At 46.7% G+C, this 25,850-nt stretch overlaps 1 protein-coding gene across 1 annotated transcript in view; it reads right to left on the bottom strand.

Moving 5' to 3' along the window:
* gli2a (GLI family zinc finger 2a) overlaps window positions 1-24,643 on the bottom strand; it is a 55,500-nt gene extending 30,857 nt beyond the window's left edge. The window contains 2 exon segments of the mRNA XM_057041000.1: window positions 14,577-14,713; window positions 24,210-24,643. Of these exon segments, the coding sequence (XP_056896980.1) occupies window positions 14,577-14,688 (112 nt within the window). The 5' untranslated portion in view covers window positions 14,689-14,713; window positions 24,210-24,643.
* Window positions 24,644-25,850: the final 1,207 nt, after the last annotated feature.

The raw sequence follows: 25,850 nt of genomic DNA, 5'->3' as shown, positions 1-25,850 counted from the left end.
CCGTGCAGGCCTCTGATTTATCGCCAGGCCTCTTTGGAGCAAAGACGTGGGTCTGAGCGGGCAATTAATGCACCGGGATTGATACAGATCTGTTACTTGCTGTGATTGCAAATTCCTCTGAAGGCTAATTAAATCCAAATTTTACTTCCAGTCCGACTTTACCTGCTGCATCAAGTGTGGAAGCAGCAGCCGCCGCTCTGGCAGCAGAATCTCGGTACTTTGTCTGTGCCCTTTAACCTCTCAAACACAGCTGACAGAGAAGCTGCTGGTCCACACAAAGAGCGTCCTCAGTGCCCCATGACGGCATCCTCAGCGCAAGTTCAGCATTCCCCCTCCCCACTTGTGAACAGGCCTTTATTTTTACTTGAAAGGAAAGACGGAGGAGTCAGAGGAAATGCCCACAACAGCTCACCAAGTGTGGGAGAAGCAGGCAGCACACATCAATCTAAGGCTGTCTCAGCCCGGGGGGGTCACCCCGAGGTGAGCCACCCTCCGGGGAGACACGCAGGAGGCTGGGGAGCATCTCCTGGACCTGGTCTCCATCAAAGTGCTACACCGAGTCCCTCAGATGTGTCTGTGGTTTTAAAGAATGATACACAAGCTTTTGGAAGAGCGAAGACACAGATGTTATTTAAGGTCAGGAGGTTTAAAATAACCACGAACATGATGATTTCATTAAATAAACAACTGATATCATCCGTTCCTGCATGACAGTAATAGCATCTCAAACCTACAGTAAGTGCAGTGGGGGGGGGGGCGTCCCTCAACTTTCTCTTCACGTGTGTTTGCATTAGAGAGAACACCAGGTGCAGTATTTTAAAAGTCTGGTGACGGCTGAGAGTAAACCGTCAGAAACATTTGGAAGCTACGGCTGAGTATATTTTATTCCCGTTTCTCAGTATAATCCACCTTCATTTGTTTGCATCCAGCAGCTGCTGAATCCAAAGGTCAGCGCTCACAAAGCGACTGTAAAGACCCGACGCTTTTGCTGCATTTAAAGTAGAAGGAGGATTTTTAAGATCTCAGCTGGCTGCTGGAGGTGTTTGGAACACAGGTCAGAACATCTTAAGAGCAGACCTGCAGGCTGCCAGGTCATCTGTCCAGATTAGATAAAACAGTGAGAGTGTGCTGTTAATATACAGGCTGACACGCACACGCACACACACACGCACGAACGCACAAGCACACAAGGGGTCCAATAAACCCCTCCTTGTCTGGCCTCTTTCTTTGGGGCAGGATTCGGTGTGGAAACCATCTCACTCTGGGAATTTGTTTTAAAGAACTAACAAGAAACAGCTGTGAAGGAGGTCAGGAGGTCCCACCAACTGCATCCCCACATCCCCACACTGGTTTCCAAGAAGTGGCCCTTCTTTTAGCGTTTATGTTTCACAGGAAATAAATATAAATCTGAAGATGGTTGTTATTTTAAAGAAGTTGCTCGGTTAGAACCTCACAGCAGCAACATCCAACAGTGCAATTTGAACCTGTTGTCAGCGGCCTGTTTGCAACTCAAGTGACAGTTATATTGTTGCTCATTTCATTAAGACAAGACAATGACAGTGTTTAATAGTTTCATGCATTTTAAGCATTGAAAGGTGGTTAATACGGCCCACAGTTTAATCAGTTGGAGTCGGTTTTACAGTGTAAAAACGATGAAGAAGGCTAAAAAGACAAAAGAACAATTAAATGAAACTATTTGTCTGCAGATATAAACATCTGAGATCCCTGAACAGGCAGGAGCGGTGACGGACATCGCTCTGGCTCTCCTCCCTACAGTCGGGGTGGGGGGAGCAGCCCGGAGGCCAGCTGATATGTTTACTTGGACTTAATGCAAGTATGGAAGTCAAATAAACATGTGGCCGCAAGAGTAACACATGTCACTTTCATCAGTCCCCAGCAGCCAGTCAGGTCAAACCGTTTAGAGAAGAGAAAGAATACTGGAAAAGAAAAGCCCCGACTCCCTGTTAGTCCACACGTCTGTCTTCATTAGATCGGATCAGTGATGGCTGTAGCCATAAGCGTCTACCCTGAATATCAAATAAAATAGTCGCTCATGTTCCAGTGTGCTTCTTTTCCTCCACCTGTGCAGTGGTTGACTAGACATTAACCAAACAGCAGCAGTGATGATTCCACAGCCACTCACAAAGACTCCGACACCGCAAGTCCATTCTCAGGTAACGCAGAGCTTTAACCTGCAGGAGGATAAACGACACCTGCACAAGGAGCTAAGAAAACCAGCGCTTCTTCATGGGTTTGCACTCACTCTGACATCTGGCAGCTGAAAGCTCCCGAGACAAGAGCGAGTGGCCAGGACATTAGTCAGCAACAACAAACAACAGCTCTCAGGATAAGGGATCATTTGTCACAGGAACCACTGACACCCTTTTGTGATAAAATTAGCTAACTGGTGTGACTCCAGGAGTTGAGTCAGCTCTGAGGGGAAGCCTGCAGGGAGAACCTCCCTCACCTGAGAAACTTTTATGGAGCTTTTTACTGTGGACTTTTCCCCCACGGGAGTTATAACGACTGTTGTCATTGTTGTTTTACAAGACAAAAGAAGCAGGACACAAAACAGAGAACACATTTGTCCAGTCAGGTTCGGGTTTATTTCAAAGGAGATTTAACATCATTGTGAGGTCATTTTTCATCCTCTGGAAAGCCACGTGCACAGCCAGGCTTGCAAAGAGCCTCATTTAATTACCTTTTTAACTCCAGGCAGAGATTTTTGATGCTTCTCTGGACATCTAACAATTTCCCATAAGTGGATAATTTATGATGTAACGAGTGTGAAAAGGGGGAGAATAGAAATAGTTCAATAATAGCACTAAATTGTAGTCCTCAATTGTCCACCTAATTTACAATAATTCGTTAATGGGCACGCGACACAATAGACTGCTAAATGTACAGTATACGTAATGATTTAAAAGACTCAATCAAAGAAAATGGAGGCAAGATGGACCTGTCAAGCATAAATGGTTGATGGAGAAGTTCAGAGAGACAGAGGATATCGGTAGGGCAACAGAGATCGAGCTTTGGTCACATGACAGCCTCTTACTCAGCTGAAACATGTTATGACGGACCAGACCTGGACTTGAGGTGCTCCACATCAGAGACCTGCTCTCTGCATCTACATCCTTCTCCTTTAACCCACTGAAGTTCTAACAAGCATTAGCTTGTTTGTGCAGCTAATTCCAGGGACCTGGAGTGAACCTTTTTCATACATCGACTGCTGAGAGGACCAGCAACCATGTTTTTATGAGGTGACTTGGCTAATCGTTAGTCATAAATATCTGCTTCTAATAAGAGAGCAAAGCACGAAGCACGACACCAGCATGAGGGGACTCATCACTATACATCAGGGGTGGAAAATAGTTACATTTGCATCTCATAACGTATACTGAAGCTCAAAGGTCCTCTGTAACACCAAAACATCTACATTTGAATCCCCAGAACGGAGCAATATTATTATAAAATTCCAAGAACTCTTTGGATCCGTCACTGAGCCAGAGACCTTACGTCAACCTGAAGAGTGAAACTGTTGGGGAATACACGGACGGCAGCGTTAGCTAAATGTTTCTGACTACAACAGCGATGATAACAGTGGGGTTTCTTCAAACCTTGATGTTTTGTAGGGCTTACTTAAGTCAGAGAGAGAAAAAAACATAAAGAGCTCCATATGTTATTGCAGTCTTGGTGACGGCGCAACTGAGTGGCAACATGGTGAAGCAATTACAGCGGGAACTCATGCCAAACTCCAGGCTCCAGAGCAAATCCAGGGAAAAGTCTTGACTTATCTTGACTTAATTTGAGAAAAGTGGGGAAAAAACATTTGGTAGACTTGTCTTACAGCACTTAATTCCATCTATTAGCTGCAGTAAATGTGTGTTATTTAAAGAATCACCAAATGTAATTTGGACTCTACTTTTATGTACAGAAACACATGACTGAGCTGATTCATAATAGAATTCTTTGCTTTGGGTTTTCTTTCAATAGATCCAAACAAAAACCATCTGGCTCCTTGTGCTGAAGATGATTTCTGAGTTTGGCCATTGTGGGTTGTGTTTTTCCAAGGCCTTGATTAGAAAGCATTTCCCCTGCCGCTGAACTGCCTGGCTCACCATGCTGCTCGCATGTGTGCTGCTCTTCCTTCAGTGTGTAAAAGGTGCCACATGCTGACACCATCTTAGTCTTCATCTTCATCGTCCCAACACCACAATAAGTACTGGCAACAATCACTGCAGGGGCCTCTCAGACCTGACCACGGGGGGCGTTCCTGCTTACAACAGCCCTAAATAGATGATGATGCGTACTGGTGAGAAAAAGACACCTGCCCATGTTTTAGCCTCACCGATAGCCTCAATTAGAACTGTTTTCTAGATTTAAACCTCCCACAGAGAAGCCCTAGTTTACTTTGTGGTTCCCCAAGCAGCTAAATCTGGTTTCTCTTATCTGTGGCTGCCCTCTCTCCCAAAGCTGGAGTGACTAAACTGGACCACACTTGACCCAGGTTGGAAAAGAAAGGGTCAAATTTTGCAGCCCAGACAATAGAGATACAACAGCCAGGGGTTCAGAGCAGCCACCTTCTAGGCACAAGCGCAGCCTCGAGACCACCACCCTCCATCTTTGCTCCCCTGCGTGATGGCACCAGCTGGCTACAGTGGCACTTGCTAACGCTGACGAAAATACAGGTTCTGGAGTATTTTTCATCCAACTATGCAGTCTGGTTCCACCATGATGGAGAGCCCGAGTGGGAGGGGAGCCGAGATCGAGTGTTACTTTTGTACAAAGACTCTATTTAAAGCAGAACCGCCCTGCCATGAGGCTCTGTTTCAACAGCAACAGTCTCTCTGCATGTCATCTGATCTCCCCTCTGTTAGACCACCACTTGTCAGCTCCTATTAGGGCCAGTGGTTCCCTCTACTTACATGTGGTACCCATCACCCTGGACCATGAGGCAGCAACAGTGTTGGGCCTTGGTCCCCGGTGACGCCTTCTCCTCACATGCCTGGAATCACCTCTGTTACATGTGCCGTGTTATGACAGCCTAATGGTGCTCGTAACTGTGTCGCAGTGGAGCGAGGGGGGAGGGGGGCGAGAGAGGTTAATACGAATCCAGACACTTTCAACAGAGTTTTGGTTAAAAGTGTCTGGAAATGGAGTATGAAACGATGAAAAATGGCAGCATGAAGGTTTGCTGAATTAAACCAGAACCACAACTTGCAGCTTTGAAATGTAAAATACATTTAGCTCACTGAGGTGTTGAATAATGTCTGAAAGGAAAATATGGCTCAGACAGTTCGTGCTGAGAAGGAGCCTTCTGAAGTCCTCCTTCCCCCGCTGGTGCAGACTGCTGACAACGACGATGGCAACAAGTGCCAGAGTGGAACCGGTATCGAATGACGACATGGGGAGGGACCGAGGCAACGGTTGCAGGATGAAGCCGCGAACACAGGAGGAAAAAGGTCTCCGCGCTGTGAAAACTGCTGGATTTCGTGTTCTGATGTGAGACGCGTCACTAGAAATCCCCCAATTGAAGGGTTGTTGAAACGACTCCATCGCCACGCTGAGACGCACAAGGCTGGTGTCACAGAACCAGCAGCCGTCCAGTACGGACTGGACCAAACACACACCTGCAAAAACAACCTTGCTGCAGCTTCTCCCACACAACTGCATTGCAACCCTGCGTCGGGACGCCTCGCACACACTAAACGCACCGTCGGGGGGGCATCGGTGGCTGTCGGGGAAAATTGTAACAACCTTTCCGTTAGCTAACACCTCGGCCCACCACTAGATGGCGCTGGCTGTGGAAACGTGCACGAGTTGGGAGATTCAAAAAATTTTTATCGCAATACTGGAATATCGGATTCTATATGAATCATGGAGCCTTTTTACATTTAATATAGACGACTACAACACACATGTGAATTCAAGTCTGTGTGAAAGAAACATACGTGTCAGCCATATTTTGGCACACGCACTTGCTGGTGCATATTTCTGCCCTTTCCGTAAAGTTGCCCAGACAAATTTCTTGGGACATTTATAACGTGAGGCATGAGCAAATATTGACCTACCAGCCTTGCTGTTAATTAGCAGTTAGAGCTGTCGAGGTGTGGTTTTTGCATTAGATATTCCAAATAAAGTCTTCAAGATGTAATTAATAGGCTGTCAAGAGTAAGAGCTTTATAGAGTTTTGGCAGCTTTGACTCTCCCCCAACCAAGATTTCCTCCCGGTTCAGACACCTCTGAGTCTCCATCGGAAAGGAAATATTAGTTGAAGCGTAGAGCTAACTGGCCAGTGCCCAGACGCCCCGCGAGTGCTGGTGAATGGGAGAAATTGCCACAGCAAGAGGGCGGGAGGAGTCCAGATGGAGGTGGGGGACCAACTGAGGTTCTCCGCAAGTGCTCGGCCTCTGTCCGGGGCTTAGGCTACTTCCTTTCCTATAATTAAGGGGTTATCCTCGACACAATGGAGAAATTAAACTGTAAAAACCCTGCGAGGTAAATTACTGCTTTTCCTGGGAGTTGGAGGAAGTGTCTTGATATGTAAACAATACCCCCCTCATCCGAGTCCCCGCTCCCACTCTACTTCTGCCTCGCTCGCTCCCCTCCCTCCCTCTCTGATCCGTGGGAATTTCAGATGGGCCAGATTCTCTCTAAGTCTGCACCCCTGCTGAATAAAGAGGACTTAAAACACTTTTATTGGTGAAGAATCTCAAACCTGTTTCTTTCTCCCTTTTTTGAGACGACCCCAGAGAAACAAACCCTGTGGATTCCTTCTAGTGGGCTCAGTGGTGAAGTTAGCAACATTTCAAAATATGGATCTATAGGTTGCTTGTCTGTACATTGCTGCGTCTCATGACCCCATTTATTATTCCCAGTTATTAAAGAAACAAATGGAACTGGTCAGGAAATTCAATCCTGCAAGAAGAAGAAATGTGATGAAATCATGTTGCTGTTTAAAAATGCTAAAATATTTGTCCTTTACATCTTTTGTTAATTTGTAATTTGCAGATTTTTACAGTTAACAGTTTGTTCTTAGGCCACTTTTGTCCCATTTTAACTGACTTGAAATACATTCACAGCTGCATTCTGAACACAATTTAGGCTATTCCAAAAGAAGGAACAAGAATCTTCCTAACACCACCTGTATCACAGACAAAGATGGATCCTGTGCTCCTGTGGCGGCGGCTCTATAGCTGAGCTTCATCAGCGTGTTGTGAAGGTGCGCAGTAGGAGGCCACAGTGAAGCCATTTCATCCCCTATAAACACAACTTTAGCGTGGATGTTCTCTCAGAGGCTTTTACAGGACACGCGCTAATTACAGTCTTCCTTATTGAGTTTTCTGATCAAAACAGAATGCAAAACAGAAATTAGAATCTGAAAATCACCAACAAAACATCCAAAAAACCCCAATCCGCGCCATCTTTTTTCCACTAAACACACAGGGAGCGTTGGAGCGAGGCTGATGCAAATCTGAAATTAGAACCAGAGAATTTGTGTTGAAACTCTGAATGTAGCGTGACAGTGGTCAAGCTGACAAATGGTTTGCTTGCTGCACGTCTGATCCACGTCTGCCCGGAAACATGTCTGTATTCGCTGCTGCGGGGCGGCCGACCCCGCTGCTCTTTGAAGCCCGAGCCAAAAAATTCTGAGGCTTAGCTAACACCGTTGGGGAAATCACCTGGCAAACAAAACACAACAGGCTTACACGGCATGCGCGCACGCACGCACACACACACGTTCTTTCAACTAAATGTGAATTTTCCATTCATACACAGTGTTTTATAAGCCGACTCCTTCCACTGAACTAAAGCAGCAAACCTTGAAGCGTAATTATATCATCACAGAGCAACTTCCATTCAGCATTCATGGGTGTCTGACAGGAAAGGTTTGGAGGTTAATCATACCTATGAATGAAGGGCTTTCAATGACAAACGATATGATTTACTGATCTGAGTTTTTTGTGGAACAGCTTTACAATAAAATTTAAATTTCAGACATTCTGTTTCTAAAAATGTCTCTCAGCCCATAATATCAACCCTGGCAACCTCTGTCAGGGTTAGCACTCTATCATCTGCTGCTACCCAGCTGTTATAGAACATTTCCTGCAGCTTTATGGTGAATGACATTTTAAACAGGTTTTCCATATGGCAGATTTTTGTTCGCTGACAACCGCACGGCGGCGTTACGTCGAGATCTGCTGGCAAAACAATGTTGTTTTCCTTCTGTTTCTGAAGATTCTCCTCAGAAAACACAAGTTTGCTGATGTGTATTAAATATCCTGAACATTTCAGCAACAATGTCAATCTCATGCAGGACTTTCCAGTTTATTTAACTGTCCTGAGTGTTGTACACTCCCACCACTGTTACCCATCACCCCCAATCCGCTCCTTTTAGCACTCTGCTGTGCGTTTTCTGCTAGTTGCAGTGTTTTCTGAGATTCCTCTGCATCTGGTCCTTGAATTTAGGCCAACTGTCACGGCTGCACACTCCCCCTGAAGTGTGACCATGGAAATATAAAGAAAAACTTTCTTTTTTCTTCACATGTTTATGGAAATCCTGCGCCTGTGCTGCAAACCTCAGCCTCCACGGAACAACCAAGATGTTGTTTTCTTTCTGGCAGAAACTCTTTTATTTAGGTTGAGCCCAGTTTGGTCCACTCGGCTGGCAGCTGAGCACGGGCTAATTGCTAAATGCTAACAGAGGAGCTGCAGTGAAACTTTAGATCTGTGATTACAAGAAGCCAAGCCTTTCCCTCAGGAGGCTTCTACAAAAATCAATTTCCTCCTGGTGTGTTGAGGGGGAACTACAACAACTGCAACAAGCCCTAAATATATCAGAAGCAGTTATCTACTGACTGTACCACCACTAAACTGGGAGTCCTGGGTGGTTTGGTGAGAGTGGTGGGGCGGAACAAACAACATCTGAACAAATATTTCCTGCAATCTCAATACATTATTTTCCGAACTCTTGTTATTTTTGTTGTCTTGTTATTTTTACTTGCATTAGATTGTTAAGGACTCTCTCGTGAGCGACATACGTTAATGCCAACTATATTGTTTAATAGATCTCTAACAGATGCCTGAGCGGGTGCGGACATGCACGATTCATCGTGGGCATGTGGCTGCTCTGCGCGGCTCAGTGTGATTAATATTCCTTCTCCAGCAGCGACCACAGCTGTGTGTGCACGTGAGGAGGGGGTGGCCGCGGCGGCCAACGGGACTCAAACCGGAAAAGGCCGACCACAGACTGTCCGCCTCAACACCAAGTCGGCCTGTTTACACAAGCGCCTCCCGACTGTGTTTACAGCTCGTGCACATTTTTGTTTTACTGCGTCTAAACTCCTCAGAGGTTTATTTTGCTTCACTTGAACTGTGAGTGTCGGGGGGGGGGATTAAAGTAGCCGGACTTGCAAGAGAAATGAAGCACAAATCGGAATTCTGAGGCTTAAAGACAATTCTCTTTAACTCTTAGAGTAGGAGTAGGGAAAGGTGGAGTTGGTTTAATTTTAAAACTTTAAATTTCCTTTGATCAACAAGGTCACTGATCAGTCTGGGGAGCTTCCCCATCCCTACTTTTTAAGAAGAGTACAAATCTTGGCGTTTTATTGGATAAACACACATCGGTCTGATGGGAAAGGAGCAGTGTTGAAGGTGGGGGCCTGGATTACACACTGCATGCTGGGAAAAGAGCTTTTTTATTTAAGAGAGGATGAGGTACAGAAAGGAAAAAGGGGAGTACAAGCCAGGGGACTTGAAGCATATGGAGAGAAGGCCCGCTGGCGGGGTGTTGCTTAATCCCCTAAAGCATCCATATATTGCCTCCACCTCCTCTGCAAATGCTTGTAAATGGCGAGGAATGTAACATGTTGTAAGTGTATCTGTGTGTGCACGTGTGTGTAGTCTTTTTTGCTAGAGAGAGATTTATATGTGCAGACATTGCCCACTGTTTCTTTTTCAACTCTTGGAGCTTTGAAGCGAAGGCAAAGAGCATTCCAAAGAAACAAGCGATATCAGAGATATCCTCTCATTTCAGGCTGATTTATGTTTCATAACCACATTAGAGGGCTGCCAAAGGCTGTCAGACCTCCATCCAGTCAGCAAAAACTCACAGGCAGAAAGCCGAGTTCACAAAACACAATTTAAAAAAGAGCAGAGTGCCCAATCTCTGCCTTTATGGCAGTCTTCTAAGCATTCACCAATAAATTTTGTCTTGAGAAATTCTTTTTCAAAACTATGAAGGCGAATCTCCGTGATGTTTTCAACTCCTTACACATTCCTCTGAACTCTGTGGCTGGAGTCAGCTGCGGGTTTCTGCGCTTACTTATTTGAAATAAACATAAAAAGGAGGGAGGGAGTTTATATATAATTCAGTTTTTAATAAAAATGTGAAAAAAATGGGGTCATATTATACATTCATGTACAGTACATTAAAACCCTTGTGAAGAAACGTAAGCAGCGGCAGCATCTCCATACATTAGCATGTAGGTCAGCCCTCATGTGACAGAACAATAAACTATCCTCAGAAACCTGTTTTTAATGGAGGAAACCCAAAGCCAAAGACGTGGCTGCCCTGTCTGCTTTCACCTGGTGTATCCGAACTTTGACTCACGTCTCAGGATGGTGAAGTCAGACTGAAGAAATGTGAAGATGAAGCCGAGAAGTCTAGAAGTTTAGAAAAGCCACATGAATTCACGCCAGAGCTGCACCCGCCAATTTTAGACTGTTTCAGTCAGACTTTTCCAGCCTCCGTGTGAACCAAAAAAAGAGACGGTTTGGGCAGATGTTTGCGACTTTGAGCAGATGTTTGCGAGATAAAATACATTTGATAAAACTGTCCTTCGTAAATGAAAGCTCATACCAGGGCAGAAACAGAACCGTCCCTTCCTGACAGTGTGCAGCTATAGACCCTGACAGGAAAATAAAAGATGGCTGGGAATCGCTCAATCGGCCTTCCTGTAAGTTTGCTGCTCTCAGGTCTTCTCAAGTATCACAAAGGGCTTTATTTCAAAATGTTGCCAACAATGACACCTGATAGAGCCACACCGTTCTCAACACTGGTGATCTATATTTTGGAGCAGCTACCATTTAGATAGATCTGGACCTGGGGAGATGTTTCTAGCAATGGCACACTTGTAAATCAATATACTGGGGGCTGTCTTTGAAAAAGGACTGTTTCGAAAATGTTTCTGCAGTCATTTGTTTTAACCAAGCTGAACTTTGAGATGTTAGAAGATAAATCCTCTGGGTTCTAAGGCGAAGAGGAAGCACAGAGCTCTGGCATGAATGCGGTCATCCCTGCCTAACCTTGCCCCCCACCCTCCACCTCCTCAGCATTTGTGAATTTTAGCTGGCCTGTGGAAGCACAGCAGCGTAAGAGCCTCATTTAGGAACCTAGAAAAGAAAGGCAGAAACTCGTTCTCAGGAAGATTAGTGGCTGTCCCTTTGGAGCGAGCCTGTGGATGAGGAGGGAGTCGGGTGAGTTGGGGTGGGGGGGTCTATTTTTTTCTGGGATTTTTTTTTTCCACTGAGATGTGACCTGCTCAGAAACACAGGCCTCGTGGGCCCAGTGGAAGTTCTGGACACATCCATGGTGCTCATAACTCTCCTGTGTATCCCAAAATTCAACTCTACCCTGAGACCGAGTCTCCAGTCTTCAGTCCCTCCAGGACCGTGGTCTTCAGCTTTGACTTTGACTGCTGGATGGGTCTCAGTGGGGCGGTAATAGCTCAGTCTGTTGAGGACTGAGTTGAGAAGCGGAGGGTTCCCAGTTCAAGACCTTGTGCAGGCAAAACAAAAGAACCTTCCTGGCACCAGAATCCCCTTCAGAGCAATGCCAAGGTACCGTTGAGCAAATGACCAAACATAGCTCACAATGTGATGAGTTGGTGACTCATCCAGGGGTGGACCTGCCATATACAGCTGGGACAGGCTCCAGCACCCTCCATGAGACCCCAAAAGGGATAACACAGTCAATGTGAATGTCTCCATATGAAGTCTGGATTTGGTTTGAATTTCTAAAGCTTTGGAATGTTAGTGACATGGAGCAACGATAGCCAATCTATAACTTTGCCTCTATCCTGGGGGTGGGAAGCCTTCAGATCCTCCACTAAAGAAGACCGACTTGCACCTCCATAGCTGCAGGCTGCAGCAGCTGCGAGTGACCGCCTCATTCCCTCCTCATTTAATTTAAATTTCTGCTACTTGAGGATCATGTACATAAAGTTTGCGGGGCAAATGTACAGTCTTCCGCACAGCCACAAATTCATGTAGGTGATCCTCTTGGAGTGCAGGAATTACCGTAGACAACACACACAATCCAGCACGCGAGCATACAGACCGGCTTCACCTTGTGCTACATGGAGAGCAAAGGCAGGATCATAAATCTAGCTGTAAAAATACTGTTGTAAATAATTATCTCTGGATGTCAGAGGAACATCCATCTATGTTGGGAGCTCTCAAACCGAGGCCAAACCCAAAGAGCGATGACTATAACACTCTGTTAGGCAGGAATAATAAGTAATGCTGAGCCCGACTGGATACATGGTCTCATACAGTCAACACCAGTATGGGGTGATTTAAGGTATCAGTTTGGCTCCTCAGAATATAATAAGGGTTGTAAAACAATCCGTCTTCCTTCGTTGAGAAGGTACAACACTGCATTTGAAGTTAGAGGCAGAGGTGGGGCATGAATCACAGGTACTTGTCTGAAGGCCTGAGATGTTTTGGCAGTGGGCACCTAATCTGAACACATGTTACTCTGACGTGGCAAAGCACATGCCGACACCGACTCGTAAATCCCGGGGGTCGGGAAGTCCGGTTGCGAGAGCCTGTGTAAGCATGCCCCATATCTGTGAGACAGATGCAGGCTGTCGCCAAAAATGCAAGGGCCTATTTAAAACCATTAACATGGCAAGAGAGAGGAGCCAGGGATCAGAATTCACCAGGACGCCGCGTGCCCCATGAAACATAAGCAAACGGGCTCTTCCTGGGGACAAAGCAGCGAGATTTGTGAGTGGCTGATGCAGAGTATCTGAGCAAACAAGAGGTTGAAAGGACGTCTCTGCTGGAATTACAGTTCGGGGTCCTGCAGTTTCAATTCCATTCAATAAACGCTTCAAACCAAATTCCTGTTCTAAACATTTAATATATTGTCTCTGTTTCCATAGCAACACAGCTGTAAAGTCTCACCAAGCTGCACGTTTACCCTATTTGTCAGGGTACTTTGGGTTTAAACTGACATGTTTTGAGGAAGGACAACGAAGCATGGACGCGGTCCTCCAGGACTGACCTGACTTCATGACCAGTTTGCATGATTTGACCTGCTTTGGAATTCCATTTCAAATAACAAAGGAGAACTTTGAGTTTAGGATATCTAAGGAATGTTTCCAGGCATCGTGACTAATTCAGATTTTGTCCCATATTTGCGTTTTCATGCATATTAATTGAAAACCCGGTTTACCGAAAGAAGAGTAACGACAAACAAAAGCAAAGCATTAAAAGTTTCTAATGACATACCGATGTCCTACTTTTACTGTTCCCATGTGACGAAGTCGGCTTTGTGATGGCAGGCCACCAGGACCTTCATTAAAGTGTAAAACCAAGCTTGAATGATACGTTCCTGCTGCGGCCACTTTGACGATGCCAGCGTGTCCTCCTCGGGGACGTCAGTGTCCACCAGCAGGCGTTAGTAATTCATAACCCTGCGCCTGAACAAGGTCCTCAAAGCTCATTATGGGGAGTTTTCATCAAAAACTAGCTAATGAAAACACAAGTTCTCATCTTTTAATTATGACACCTTTATAGTGGTGATCTTACAAGTGCTGCACCCACCGAGTTACCTCACAGGAACAACCCAACGCCCTGATTGGTTCAGACTTTCCTACAGCAGGGCGAGGTGATAATTCACGCCCTCTGACAGCTTCTACGGCTCACCATGCTCCCGAGCGAGTAAACGGCTGAATAATTCATCTCATGGCAAGTTCAATATTTTCTTTATTTTGCTGCTTAGAGAAACTTGTGCCCTCTTTGTGAAGAATTTGCTGAAATCGTCCTAGTTTCTCACCCTTCATCCCTAAACAATTAATGTTAAGGGCTGCTCTCGTGGCAGGCCACCAGGCCCATCATTAAGCATCACCGCCGCTGACGCCACAATGTCATACGACAGCCTCTTAGCATTTCAAAGGTGCTTCTCCTCCTTCCAGTCTTTATCCGGGGCCTCTGATACACCATGTTGTCCACTGCTTTGCCAACCCTTTTTAGTAATTCATGAAATTTACACTCGGGAGGTGAGAACAAGGTCTTTCGACCTCATTATAGCATTTTTCATCATCCATTCTCTGACATCTCTGAAACACGTGGCCCCTTCTCTCGCTCGAACTCTTTTCATGTGCTACCCGGCGACTTGCGCCAGTGGCCGTAATGTTTCAGTTCACTGGACTGCTGAGTCCCAGATATTATTGTAAAGCAACAGGGGTCCATACGAGCAGCAAAATAACCAAGATGATGAGGCGCATCTTTTGTGACCTGACTGGCCAGAATGCTGCAGCTATGGCTTAAAGTTTAAAGAGCTGTACCTCTGCTTAAAGTGGTGGGTGAGGGTTTCTTTGGGATTTCCGAGGGACTTCCATCCAGACCTGAGCTCTTACACTCCTTCTTCTCAGCTGCTGTTGTAGCCGAGTTCTCCATCGTGTTCTGCAGCCTCTGTCACAATCTGGAGAGGCAAGACAGGTGGCACAGTTAGGAAAGAGCTTTGACATCATTTGACGTGCTGATTCAAAATCATTTTACAAGGTCAACACACATTCTGCAGCACTTTTTGATTAGTACGTTTTTCTAAAAGACAAACTGTAAATATCCCGTGACAAAGACCAAAGTGTGTGATATCTCCATCGGCGTGTGTGTGTTTTATTCTGTCAGTAAAAGTAATGCGGGGTCAGACCCTGAACACACAACTGCAGGTTTCTCAGTTTGATGCCTTCACAGAGCTCTTCTGTTCCAATTGTAAATGTGAGTGGCTCTCAGCGACGAGGGTTCAGCCGCACACACTGTGTCAATACCTCCCCGTGGGCGTGAATGGCTCAACCACTTGGCAACGCGCAGCTTGTTTGACTTGGTGGAACCTACAAGATCATCCTCTGGTGAGAGCAAACAAGGCCCGGGATCTGCCTGCGGACAGAGATGTTTTTCCACGCTCTGCAGCGAGCTCGTGGCCACCACGCTTCCACCTGCTTTCAGACACTGGTGAGAAAATGTCTGTGCACTTTGACAAAAGCCTGAGGCAGCACCTCGACAGGGTCCAGCAACTGGATGCAATTAGGGCCTTTTTCCATGTTTGGAGAAGTTAAGAAAGAACTTAAGGAGACATCTGTGGAGCATCAGAATGGATGTTCCTCACACCTGCTGGCAGCAGGCAGGTTGATAAAAAAAAAAAAAAGCTTATACAAACACGGCGTGAGGATCATTTCTCATGTCTCATAAAACAAAGTGTTTATGACGACTCGTGCCAAACGGACATGAACACTCTCAGGCAGAAATGTGGAAATGAATCAGCAGTCGAGTCATTAAAATGGGATTTTTGGCAGCAAAGATCGGGACGGACAGATGAAAAGTAGGCGTATTTAGTATATCAGGACAGGAAGGACAAACAATATCGTCAAAAATCCTTCAGAAGTCTGTTTTATGGTTTCCTGTGGTTATCCAACATGTCTTCCGTCACGTGAGGCGTGTACGCGCAGTTGCGCCCGCGACCCTTCGGAGGTGCCAGTCGGCTGTGGCGGCGCCAGCATAAGCCGATTAGAGGTGAGTGACTAACAGGTTTACGCTGCATCTGTTTTGCTTTTTTTTCTCCTGCCAAAAATAAAAGTGTCATCCTGGAGGACTCCGTCACTCTGACATCACCCCTTTGATAGCCCTCTTTCATGAACGTTATTCTCATTCATTACACGCCAGAGAAAAGGGGCTCCTTTTGGCAGCACACACTCTTGGCCCCGTTGCCGTGAACACCACGGTGCTCACGGCAACAGAGTTTGACTTCCAAGCAGCCTTTTCCTCCTATAAAAGTGGCTGAGAATCATCCCCTGAACATCGGAGTCTGATGAACATCTGGCACCACATTAATGGCCGTTTCATGCTTTTACAAGTGGCCAACGGCCTTCGCATGCCTCTGAACATCACGCCAGTAATTTGATGAAGGCAGATTTTGGGGTGCCACCACCAGAAAAGCCCGCGCATCTATCACTTGTCTTTCTCATGGCATTAAATACAGGATTTCAAGGAACTGCTCATGTCAGCAGTGATCTGAAATCATCATCATGGCCTCAGATTCACCCTGCACCCCCTCCCCAATGATCAGTGTGTCCCTGCAGGCAAGACTTGTGTGGCCCCCAGTGACAAGGAAGCCTGGCTCTGACAGGCTGGTACAGGTGTGGGGACAGATGGCAGGGGCCAAAGGCAAACGCACAACAAGGGTGTGCTTCTTTCCTCATCTTCTGGTTGGCTGGGCAGCAATAAATCCCTCACAGTCCCTCACGGAGCCGCAGATAGAAGATACCGAGAGAATCCTGAAGAGTTATGTAAACTGCGTTGTAGTAAACGCTGAGCCAGTTTAGCCCTTAGCGATCTGGCACATCGCAGCTCCAGTCAGCTGAGACGTTGCGTGAGCGCCGTCACCATCACCCCGTAAACAATGGAAAACGTGGCAATAAAAGCCATTTCCTGCCGTTGGGTGATGGCGGTCACCGTCATCGTTGGCCCATGCGGTTCGTCAGGATTTACGGTCGCGCCGATCCCCTTCAGATCGCTCCTGCTGGCCGTGTCACATTTCAGCTGTCGGTACAGCCTTTGAATATCGACGGGGTGTACACGAACGCATCACGATGGGACCACATGATGCGTCTCTGACTTAGACACAGAACAGCGTCCCGTCTCCATCTTCAGGTCGTGCTGAGGTTCAGGATGGGAAAAGAAGAACTGGGATTTGACCGATGTTCTCCGTAAATTCCTCTTTGCAGCTATAAATATTTTTTTCCCTACATTTCCCATAATTCAGTTCCTTAATACAACATTCTCCTGCTTCATAGACCATCGTGCACGTCGACAGGAGCAAAACAGGCTGCGGACAGTGGAGACATTTGCTGAAAGTCACTGAAAACTGTCAAATTTAGTGAACGGCACTTGTTTTTCAGTCACTTCTGGAACCCAAAGTGAAAATAATCACTTAACTGTGCAGATCATCTTGATCTCTTCAATTCTCTTTGAACTCCTCTCCCACTTACTCTTAATTTCCCCCCCCCAGCATACCCCCACCTCAGACTTTTGTTATGAGACCGTGGCGTGTGTTTTTCTTAGCGCCTTGATCGGTTTCAAGTGTTCCTCTCCAGCACTACCGTTCAACAGCTCGCCTTTCACCGGCGCTGAAAGGAATGCAAACACACATCAAAAGAGGTTCTGAACATTTCCAGGCTTTGCTCTTCTAACTTTCTTCCTTCCTATCTCCCTGCCAGTGTGAGCAGAATGCGGGTCGGTGCTCTCTCTCTCTCACACACACACACACAGGCACAGGCACACACACACACACAGACAGACAGATGGAAGCGATGCCACCTGCAGACCGCTCTGCTCAGGTTTCGGATGAAGACGCTCATGCAGGTCAACACAACACGCAAACGCCAAAATATGGTTTTGTTTTACATACTTTTATGTCTTCATCAGGAGTGAGATTGGTGCTTTGATCCTGTATTTACTCTAGTCTTTTTCTTGCGATATGACCAGGGAGACCACGGTGACCTTTGACCTCCCCTAAAAACAATTTCTTTTTCACTAATATTGCACAAACATCAGAGGGTTTTTGTGCAGAAATGTTCTGGCTGAGGTACAATCAGGTTACTCTGAACAGTAAAGGTGTTTTATTTATGAATCATGAACTCGATGGGCCACAAGGAGCCAGGTTGAAGTGCACGTTGGTGCTGTGGCCGTCAGAGGAAACCCCCAGTCTGTACTGGTGCACGACTCCTTCCGCCAGTGGAACCCGGCGTGAGCTGGCCGTGAGGAATGCTGCCCCCGCCAGGGCTGATTTACAGGTGGACAGGTGTGGGTCAGAGGTGGAGGAGCGTCACATACAGTACAGCTGCTGTCCCACATCACACCACCATCGTGTGTATATGTGTGTGTGTAAACAACATTTTAGGCTCCAGAAATGAACGATCTAATCCAAAGGATCTTATCATAAACTAAAACAAATTACAAAAAAGTCTTTTAGAGAAATTGCCAGCCATTTTATTTTAATTTCACTCTGTTTTAGTTTTATTACTAAGCAGATCGCTCCTTATCGTGTTCTATTCTCTTCTTTTTCTGCACAGTTGCAGCTAAATTGCTCAAGCTGAGAATCAGAAGAACTTTACTGTTTGTCCTTTGTGTGGAAAAAAAAAGTGTTTTAAACAAATCTTGCGGACAGATGATGCACTGAAACGAAGCAGCGCACTTCTGAGACTCCTGGGAGAGGACAAGTTTGGACGGGGTTGGGGTGCATTCTCCATGGGTGAATCACTGGGAGAAGCCTCTCTCTAAAGGCTCGGGCTAAAGAGGGTCACAAAGTCGACTGTGAAAGGTCTGACAACAATGCATTAGTCATTAGCCCAATTCAGAGGTTGAAGAAATGCCATTACAGGCCGCCGCACATGTAAAGATACAAAGAGCCCAAGCAGGAAGGAGAAAATTCTCCACAATCTCAAACATTTGGCTTCTGCAAAAGTCGATTCAAAAGAGATTTATTTCCCCGATCTTAAAGATTAATCCAATTTTGAACCACTGCGCGGTGTAGATTGTGCACAGGAACACGAATCCCTCCCCTAAACCCAAACGGCCCCGTTGGATTGTGGAAGTTGCAGAATAATGTGCAGCTAACCACCGGCGCAATATAAAAGGTATCTGAACCCGCAGCAAACTGCCCCGTGGTTGAGCCGCTACCCCACCCCTGAACCTGAACTTTGCTGCTAGTAAAGGCAATATCCTGTGGTTGATCCCTTCGTCTCCCACAACCGACACAAAACAGATGTGAAGCTAATGGGAGGAAGCGGCGGGAATGCAATTTTTGGAATCAAAGCTGCAGTAAAAACAGTCCGTCCAGTCGGCTATAGACATGGAGAAGAGGTGTGCTAATGCTGCGCTAATGCTCTGTTTTCGTTTGGACAGTTGTGCTCCGCTCGTAACGGGGAGACTTCCTGGGCGCAGCAGCACGTTCTGGGTTTTCTGTTGACTTTAATTGAGAAGGTGCGCCTTGGCGAGTTATCGTGGCAGGAAGACCCAGAGCAGCAGCAGCGGTTTCCAGCCTGCTGACACGCTTCTTCTCAGCATTAATGAGTAATGTCTGCATTTTTCACCATTATTTTAAACACTCCACATCATGAAGCAACACAAGAATCTGAAGTTGACCTCTTCGTGTTGTGACTGTTGACATGTTACAGCTGAATTAGCATCCCAGCCACCCTGCAACCATGTAGCGGAGGTTTATGTGTCTGTCGCAGCTGTCGCCGGTGCCACTCTACACGCCACTACTTCCTCTCTGAAGCATTTGGACCGGCTCATTCACCCCAGCATGTTGTTAGCACTCACTCTCTACTGCTTCAGCTGTCAATAGGAGCAGCAATAACTTAAGCTGAAGCCTGGTAGCATGTGTGTGTGTGTGTGTGTGTGTAAAACCACCCTCTACAAGCAGCAGGAGTCCAGATTTGACCAGAGCAAATCAAAGCCGGCGTTTGCCACACTCGGATTTCACGTCCGCAGCGTTGCTGCGAATTTGCCGCTGCGGCAGAAATGCTGCTGATGGCGGACGTCTGCGGTTGCTCACGGCCGACCCGCACGGCCACCTGCTGCTACATCCAAGTCCAACCGGAGGCTTTTGCAGACCGGAGGGGGGGGGGAATCCCTTGAAGTAGCAGCTGTCAGGAACAAGGTGAGATCTTGCGCAACACCAACGGCGAGTCAGCTGCATGCAAAACTGCGCCTTTTGCTGCCTGTACACAAGCTAAACATGGAAACTACGGAGCAAAAAAAGAATACAGCTGTCGGCTTTGGGTTGCTTTTACGCCCCCGCTCAAGGATCCTGCTTCCACCGCTGCAGCTAAAAGCCTTTTTTGGCTAATGTGGCCTGCTTTAACTTGTCACTTTGCGCAAAGAATGCGCTCAGATGTCTACAATAAGAACGGGAAGGAGGTGTAGATTCTCTGCTGTCTTCACCAGTTTTTCCCTGGAATGCTCGGCTACACTACAACCACCTGTTGACACTGCCGAGTTCACTCCGAGTGCAGCTCCACGGCGCAGATTCGGGAAGCCGCCGAACAAGCGGCGGTTTTCCATCCTTCTCTGATGAGCTGATTACAGAACTCGAGCAAACCTCATTTTGGGCCTCGAGCCAAGAGGACGGCAGCAAAGGAAGTGATGGGACGGGGGGGGTGTTGCTAAAGACAACCACATGTCTACATCCAGCCTCAGCTTTGTCTTCTCTGAGTGGAGACTGTGGCCTGGCACGCACTCACAACCGCTCGCAATTTAATATCGTCAACCGTACAAATGCGTGAGAAGGCGAGTGCGGACTCATGATTTACACTCCGGGCCCGCCTGGAAGGCCCCTCCCAACACAAACCCCGGGGTTAGAAGCAACAACACGTCTCCCTCCCTCTCTGCATGCTGGTTGCATCGTGTCATCGGTGGCTCCAGCCTGGACGCAGGTCGCAGATTCAAGAGCGTGACGACGCTCTATTGTCTGAACGCCATCAGAACCCTCAGAAACCTTCGGCGAGGAGCGAAAACGACGCCGACGTGCGCCGTCAACCTGTAGTTTTTAATAGATTATCTGATTTCTGATTATTCTTCCAGCGATGGGCCAGAACAGATTAAATGCTTGACGGTTTTTTACCTTCCTGCAACTCAGATTTACATTTAATTAAAGTTAATAACTTACTCATGTTGACAGATTAGCCTAATGTTTAATTCTTGCTATTTTATAGCACTTTTGGTCTGGTGTCCAACATTGGCAGCGGTGAAACTGTAACAGTTAATCACCAGTTTAATCCCAGCAAACACAAACTGTTGGGATAAAACCCCAACAGAAATCAGCCCCTCACTCTCTATTGTCCACTGAGTTTATCTTGAGAGGAGATAATGAAAATCGCCCTCACCCCCCCTGCACACCCCCCTCCCTCACTCCTACAAATTAGCTGACCTCCGGTGACCCGGGCAGAGTTTCCACAGAGGAGCACAAACCTGTGAGGGCCATTGTTCCTTTGTGAGCCGGCAGACAATGATGATGCTGCTAAACAGTTTGGGGAAATTGGCCTTTCTGTTGAGACTGCAGCAAAGTTAAGATTGATGCAGGATTTGCAACTTTTTAAGAGAAAAGAAGTGACTTTACGGCCGTTCTAGTGAAACTCTGAGGGGGGCAGCGTGGGGTTTTGGGTGTTCTACAAGCAAATGAAGTGAATAAACAAGGAGCTAATTTTTACTCTAGTATCAGCCTTTAAAAATAAAATTAAAAAATAAAACTTTGCTTTCTGTTTGTAAGAGGAAAGAAAAAAAACTGTCTGTTAGAATACATTTTGTTAGCTAAATTTGTGATGGATCTGGAGCCAGATTTCTGTTTTTTAGTGGGAAAATGTGACTTTTTGATTTCCCTTGATGCCTGTTAAACAGCACAGGTTAATAATTGTTTAAATGCTGCAATCAAATCAGCAATTTCTCCCTCTGGCACCTGAACAACATGTCTAAATCTCCTTTTAATTGGTTTTTAATGTATTCTCCACTGTATGTTAACTGTTGTCCACAATAGCTTCGTTATTATCCTGAAGTCTGACTTCTGTTAAATGTTTTCCAACACCACACAAAGGATTCCTGAAACCGATATTCTTCCTTTTCAGAAGATATTTTAAGGTCTCCGGATTCTCTTTCACTCGAAGAACGGTCTTTTTTTCCCAGACTCAACCTCATTTCCGCTGAAAGTTCTTGTTCTTGTCTGAGACGAAGGGCAGGAATGTCGGTGATTGATGAGGTCATTCTGCCAGTAATGAGCTCACAAGTTATTTTACCGTGCAGCCATTAAATCGGCTTGTTAAAAACACATCAGGCTGCGCGAGTTTCCCAACGATGTGTATTTTCAGAAGCTACGCAGAACGCGAGTGATCCAACGTGACCCCGTTCACTGAACTGGGACCGGAGAAGCCACTAATGGGGGGGTGGGGGTGTCCCAGCACAGAGGATAAATATGAAGGGAGTGTATTTAACCTCACACACTCGAGAGATGATCGGCAGGAGTCATGGAAGGGACACCAGTGCTCCACACACACACACACACACACACACACACACACACACACACACACACACCACACACACACACACCTAGATATCTTTAATAACACGCTGACATTCATTAGTATGTTTGATTAAGAGTCACTGAAACTCAAGTACTTCCCTAATAATCTCAGATTATCAGTCATATTATTTAGGAACAATAATGAAACCGGATCAAACTAAATTTAAACAGATCATTTTTGATATTTAGCAGCTTGTTGGACCCTATTCAGATGTCACCAACGCCAAATTCCTTTCCAAACACTTAAACATTTTCGGCAGAAGGTGGGACGGCCCACCTGCTCAGAGGACGCCGTCTGGGGACGACAGGCCTCCTGAACGGCCTCCTGCTCTGGCAGGGGCCCGTGGGGCCCGTGGTGGGGCCGGGGTCACCGTGTGGTGGCCAACTCCAGAGTTTACTCAGCAGGAGAGGGTGGTTGTGGTGGAGGAAGGTTGTGGTGATGATGGTGGGTGCCCCCCTCCCCCTCGGAGTCACCCTCTCCCCCCCTCTCTGTCCCTGTACGCTAGACTTCATCGGTATTTGCTTTCAAAAAAGCTGCACCCCACCCCGCCCCTCCTCCGCCCCTCTCCCTCCCTCTCTTCCAGTATTTGGTTCATTAAATTTTCTTCCAGAAAAGAGTCCAAAAAAAGAAAGCAGATCAATAAAAACTGTGCAGAGAGGCGACTCGTGAAAACAGGGGGTGGGGCCGTGACGCAGTGACGGGGCTCCAGCAGCAGCGCTACATACAACAGCACACAGGGGCCGAGAGATGAAAGTGACATGGCCACTATGGGTGTCTGAACGCTGCAGAGCGGAGCCCCTAAACCCGGCCTGAATGAGCTGAATAGGCTCATCCATTCTTTGGTCCTTTCACTCCCTGCAGGCCTGAACTGTTGGAACTCTTCATTCCTCACAAAGGCCAAATGCACTAAAACTTCTCTCTCTCTCTCTCTCTTTTTTTTTTTTTTACTTCTCATGCAAATCACCTCGGCTCTGACTGTTGCTGTCATCATGTGAAGCGGAAAACACACACGCACCCACTTTCACTCGGCTAAAAAGCTCACCAGCGCTGTTATTATTTCTAATTTTACCCCTAACGATTCTTCTCTTTTACAGGCCTGGTTCTAATTTGCAAACAGCAAAAAGAAAAAAATAGTAAAATATACTTCAGAAAACCTAATAAAAATAAATAAACCACCCACATTTTTGCTCTCACTTGCGTTTTTAAAAACCAAAATAAAAACTCGTGAGTCCACATGAGTTTGGAGATCATTAGCAGCCTGTTAGATGGGACCAAAAGCCAACAGCAAATATAGCTGCTTAAGGGCCTCACAAAGGCGTCAAGTGTTTGTTGACTTGCTTTCAGGCTGGAGAGCAAACAGAAAAGTGAGAATCTTTCAGCGATGAGTCCACATCTGCTGTCAGAGGCAGCGATGCTGCTGCACGTTTGTGTCTTTACCGAGTCCAAAAGGGTGAGAACGGGCGTGTAATCAAACACCATTTAAACCCGGGGTTTATGCCTGTTTTAGCACAAAAGTGTCCACCCGGGGGACAAACAGCCCCAGCCTCTGCGGGCTGGGACTGGTTCGGATGGTTTGGCGCCGGCCGTTCTGATCGCATGTCTTCCCATATGGATCAAGTTGCAAGATGAGACATTTTTTGGATTCCTCTTGTCAGTTAAGTTCAAAGTGCAAATGAGATGTGAAGCTGCGCTGAGCTTCATCCGCACGGCAGCGCAGCGCCAAGGAGGAGGAGGAAGAACTGGTCTGGAAAGAACCTTGAAGGTGTAAATAAAAGTTTGAAGGCGCACAAAGGCAGATCCGACCCAAGCGCAACTGTCAGCATCACAACAAACTTTTCTTACCTTCGCCGCCGCCTCTTCTCCACTTTCACGGGAGGTCAAACGCGCAGCCAAACTTGCTCTGGATCTTCCGCAAACAAGGACCGATTCGGAACCACCAGTTGACGCGCGAGAGGAGGCGAAAAGTCCCATTAACCGAGCAAAGTTTCGGAGACGCTCAAAGTTTCCGGCGGAGCAGCCGAACACCCCTCCCGTCGCTCCCGGATCAGCACGGAGAGCAACGCGGCTCCAACTTTTTCTTAAAATCCATCTTCTTCGAGAGGTGCGCTCCCGTGTGCGTGCGAGTGCGCGCACGTGTTGAACAAACTACGAGAGACGCGTAAAAACGAGTCGTTGTCCTTTCCGACTGCGCGTAAAAGTTTGAGTGGAAGTCGGAGCAGAGACATGCGGCGGTGTTGAGCCTTTCAGGCTGCTGATCTGTTTTCAATCTGACCTCCCCCCTCCCTCCCCTCCTCTCCCGTTTCTCCTTCCCCCTCTCTCTTTTTTTTAACCATCTCCTTCTCTCTCACTCCCCTCGCTCCCTGGTGAGTTGGGCCATTTGCCGCACCAGATGGGCCGGGCTAACTCCATCCAGCAGTTGTAGACCCAGCGGGGAAAAGTCAGACAAAGTTTCATTTATTGTTGGATTCTTCACGGGCTCCTCTCTTCAGAGCAGCTTCACTTCGCGCCAGTGGAAAAAAGAAAAGATCGAAAGATCCGGAAGATGATAACGCGTTTTATCCTCCTCCACTAGAGCTCGTTATTATCTAAAAGAGCTCTAATAATAAACATTTGTCATTAAAAGTTTTGTCAAGCAGCTTAAAAGGGGCGTGACGTCATGGAACACTATTGAATGTCTGTGGCAAAGTGCAGAAAATGAAACTAAACTTTAAAAAAACGTCCGTTAGTAAATCTCACCTCATCACGTCACGGAGACACGAGAAACAAGTCTGTCGTCACGGCGGCAGTCGGACCTTATTGTCTGATCACTTCAGCACTTGTTTCACTCCAGATTCGAAACTGCTAAATTCTCCAAACTTTAAAACACGCGACATCAGGAGCTGGAAGTCTTTGTCAGAGGTGGACTTCCAAATGTGACCACGAAGCATTTAGAGAGCCCCAGCAGTCCCTCAAGACAGAGAGACGGGCAGACAGACAGGTAGACAGACAGACTCTGTCATCATCTGCTATCTAAATGTTGCTACTCCATGAAGACCAACACATTCCGAGAGCATCTTGGAATGTGTTGGTCTCCATGGAGTAGCCTGTTCTGGCTGTAAAACCTGGAGCGGCACCTGAATCAGTCCCCCTGTGTGAGAGGGAACCTCATATAATCATCAGGTTATTCCGATCTCAGAAGAGTTCCTTGGAAAGGTTTTACTCTGCACACGTAAACACGGAAAAGAATGTTCAAACCAAGATGACAACATGGAACTTGCATATTTGAAAACGTTGAGGCTGCTCAGAGTATTTGTGACTCCAAAATGTGATACGTTATTCGAACTAGTAAAGTTTGGGGAACCAGTGCTGTCTTGATCCGGTTCCCGATTGTTTCTGTCCTACCAGTTGAAAACATTTTACCAGGAAAAGTGAGATCCCAGGTGAAAGCTGAGAGATGTCCTGGCTGGATCGTGGCCCTCGGGGACCGGGTCTGATGTGGGTTGA

Source organism: Takifugu flavidus, chromosome 1 (assembly GCF_003711565.1).
Source record: "Takifugu flavidus isolate HTHZ2018 chromosome 1, ASM371156v2, whole genome shotgun sequence".
NCBI lineage: Eukaryota > Metazoa > Chordata > Actinopteri > Tetraodontiformes > Tetraodontidae > Takifugu > Takifugu flavidus.
The sequence above is the reverse complement of the archived record's forward strand: the minus strand, read 5'-3'. Positions and strand labels throughout refer to the sequence as shown.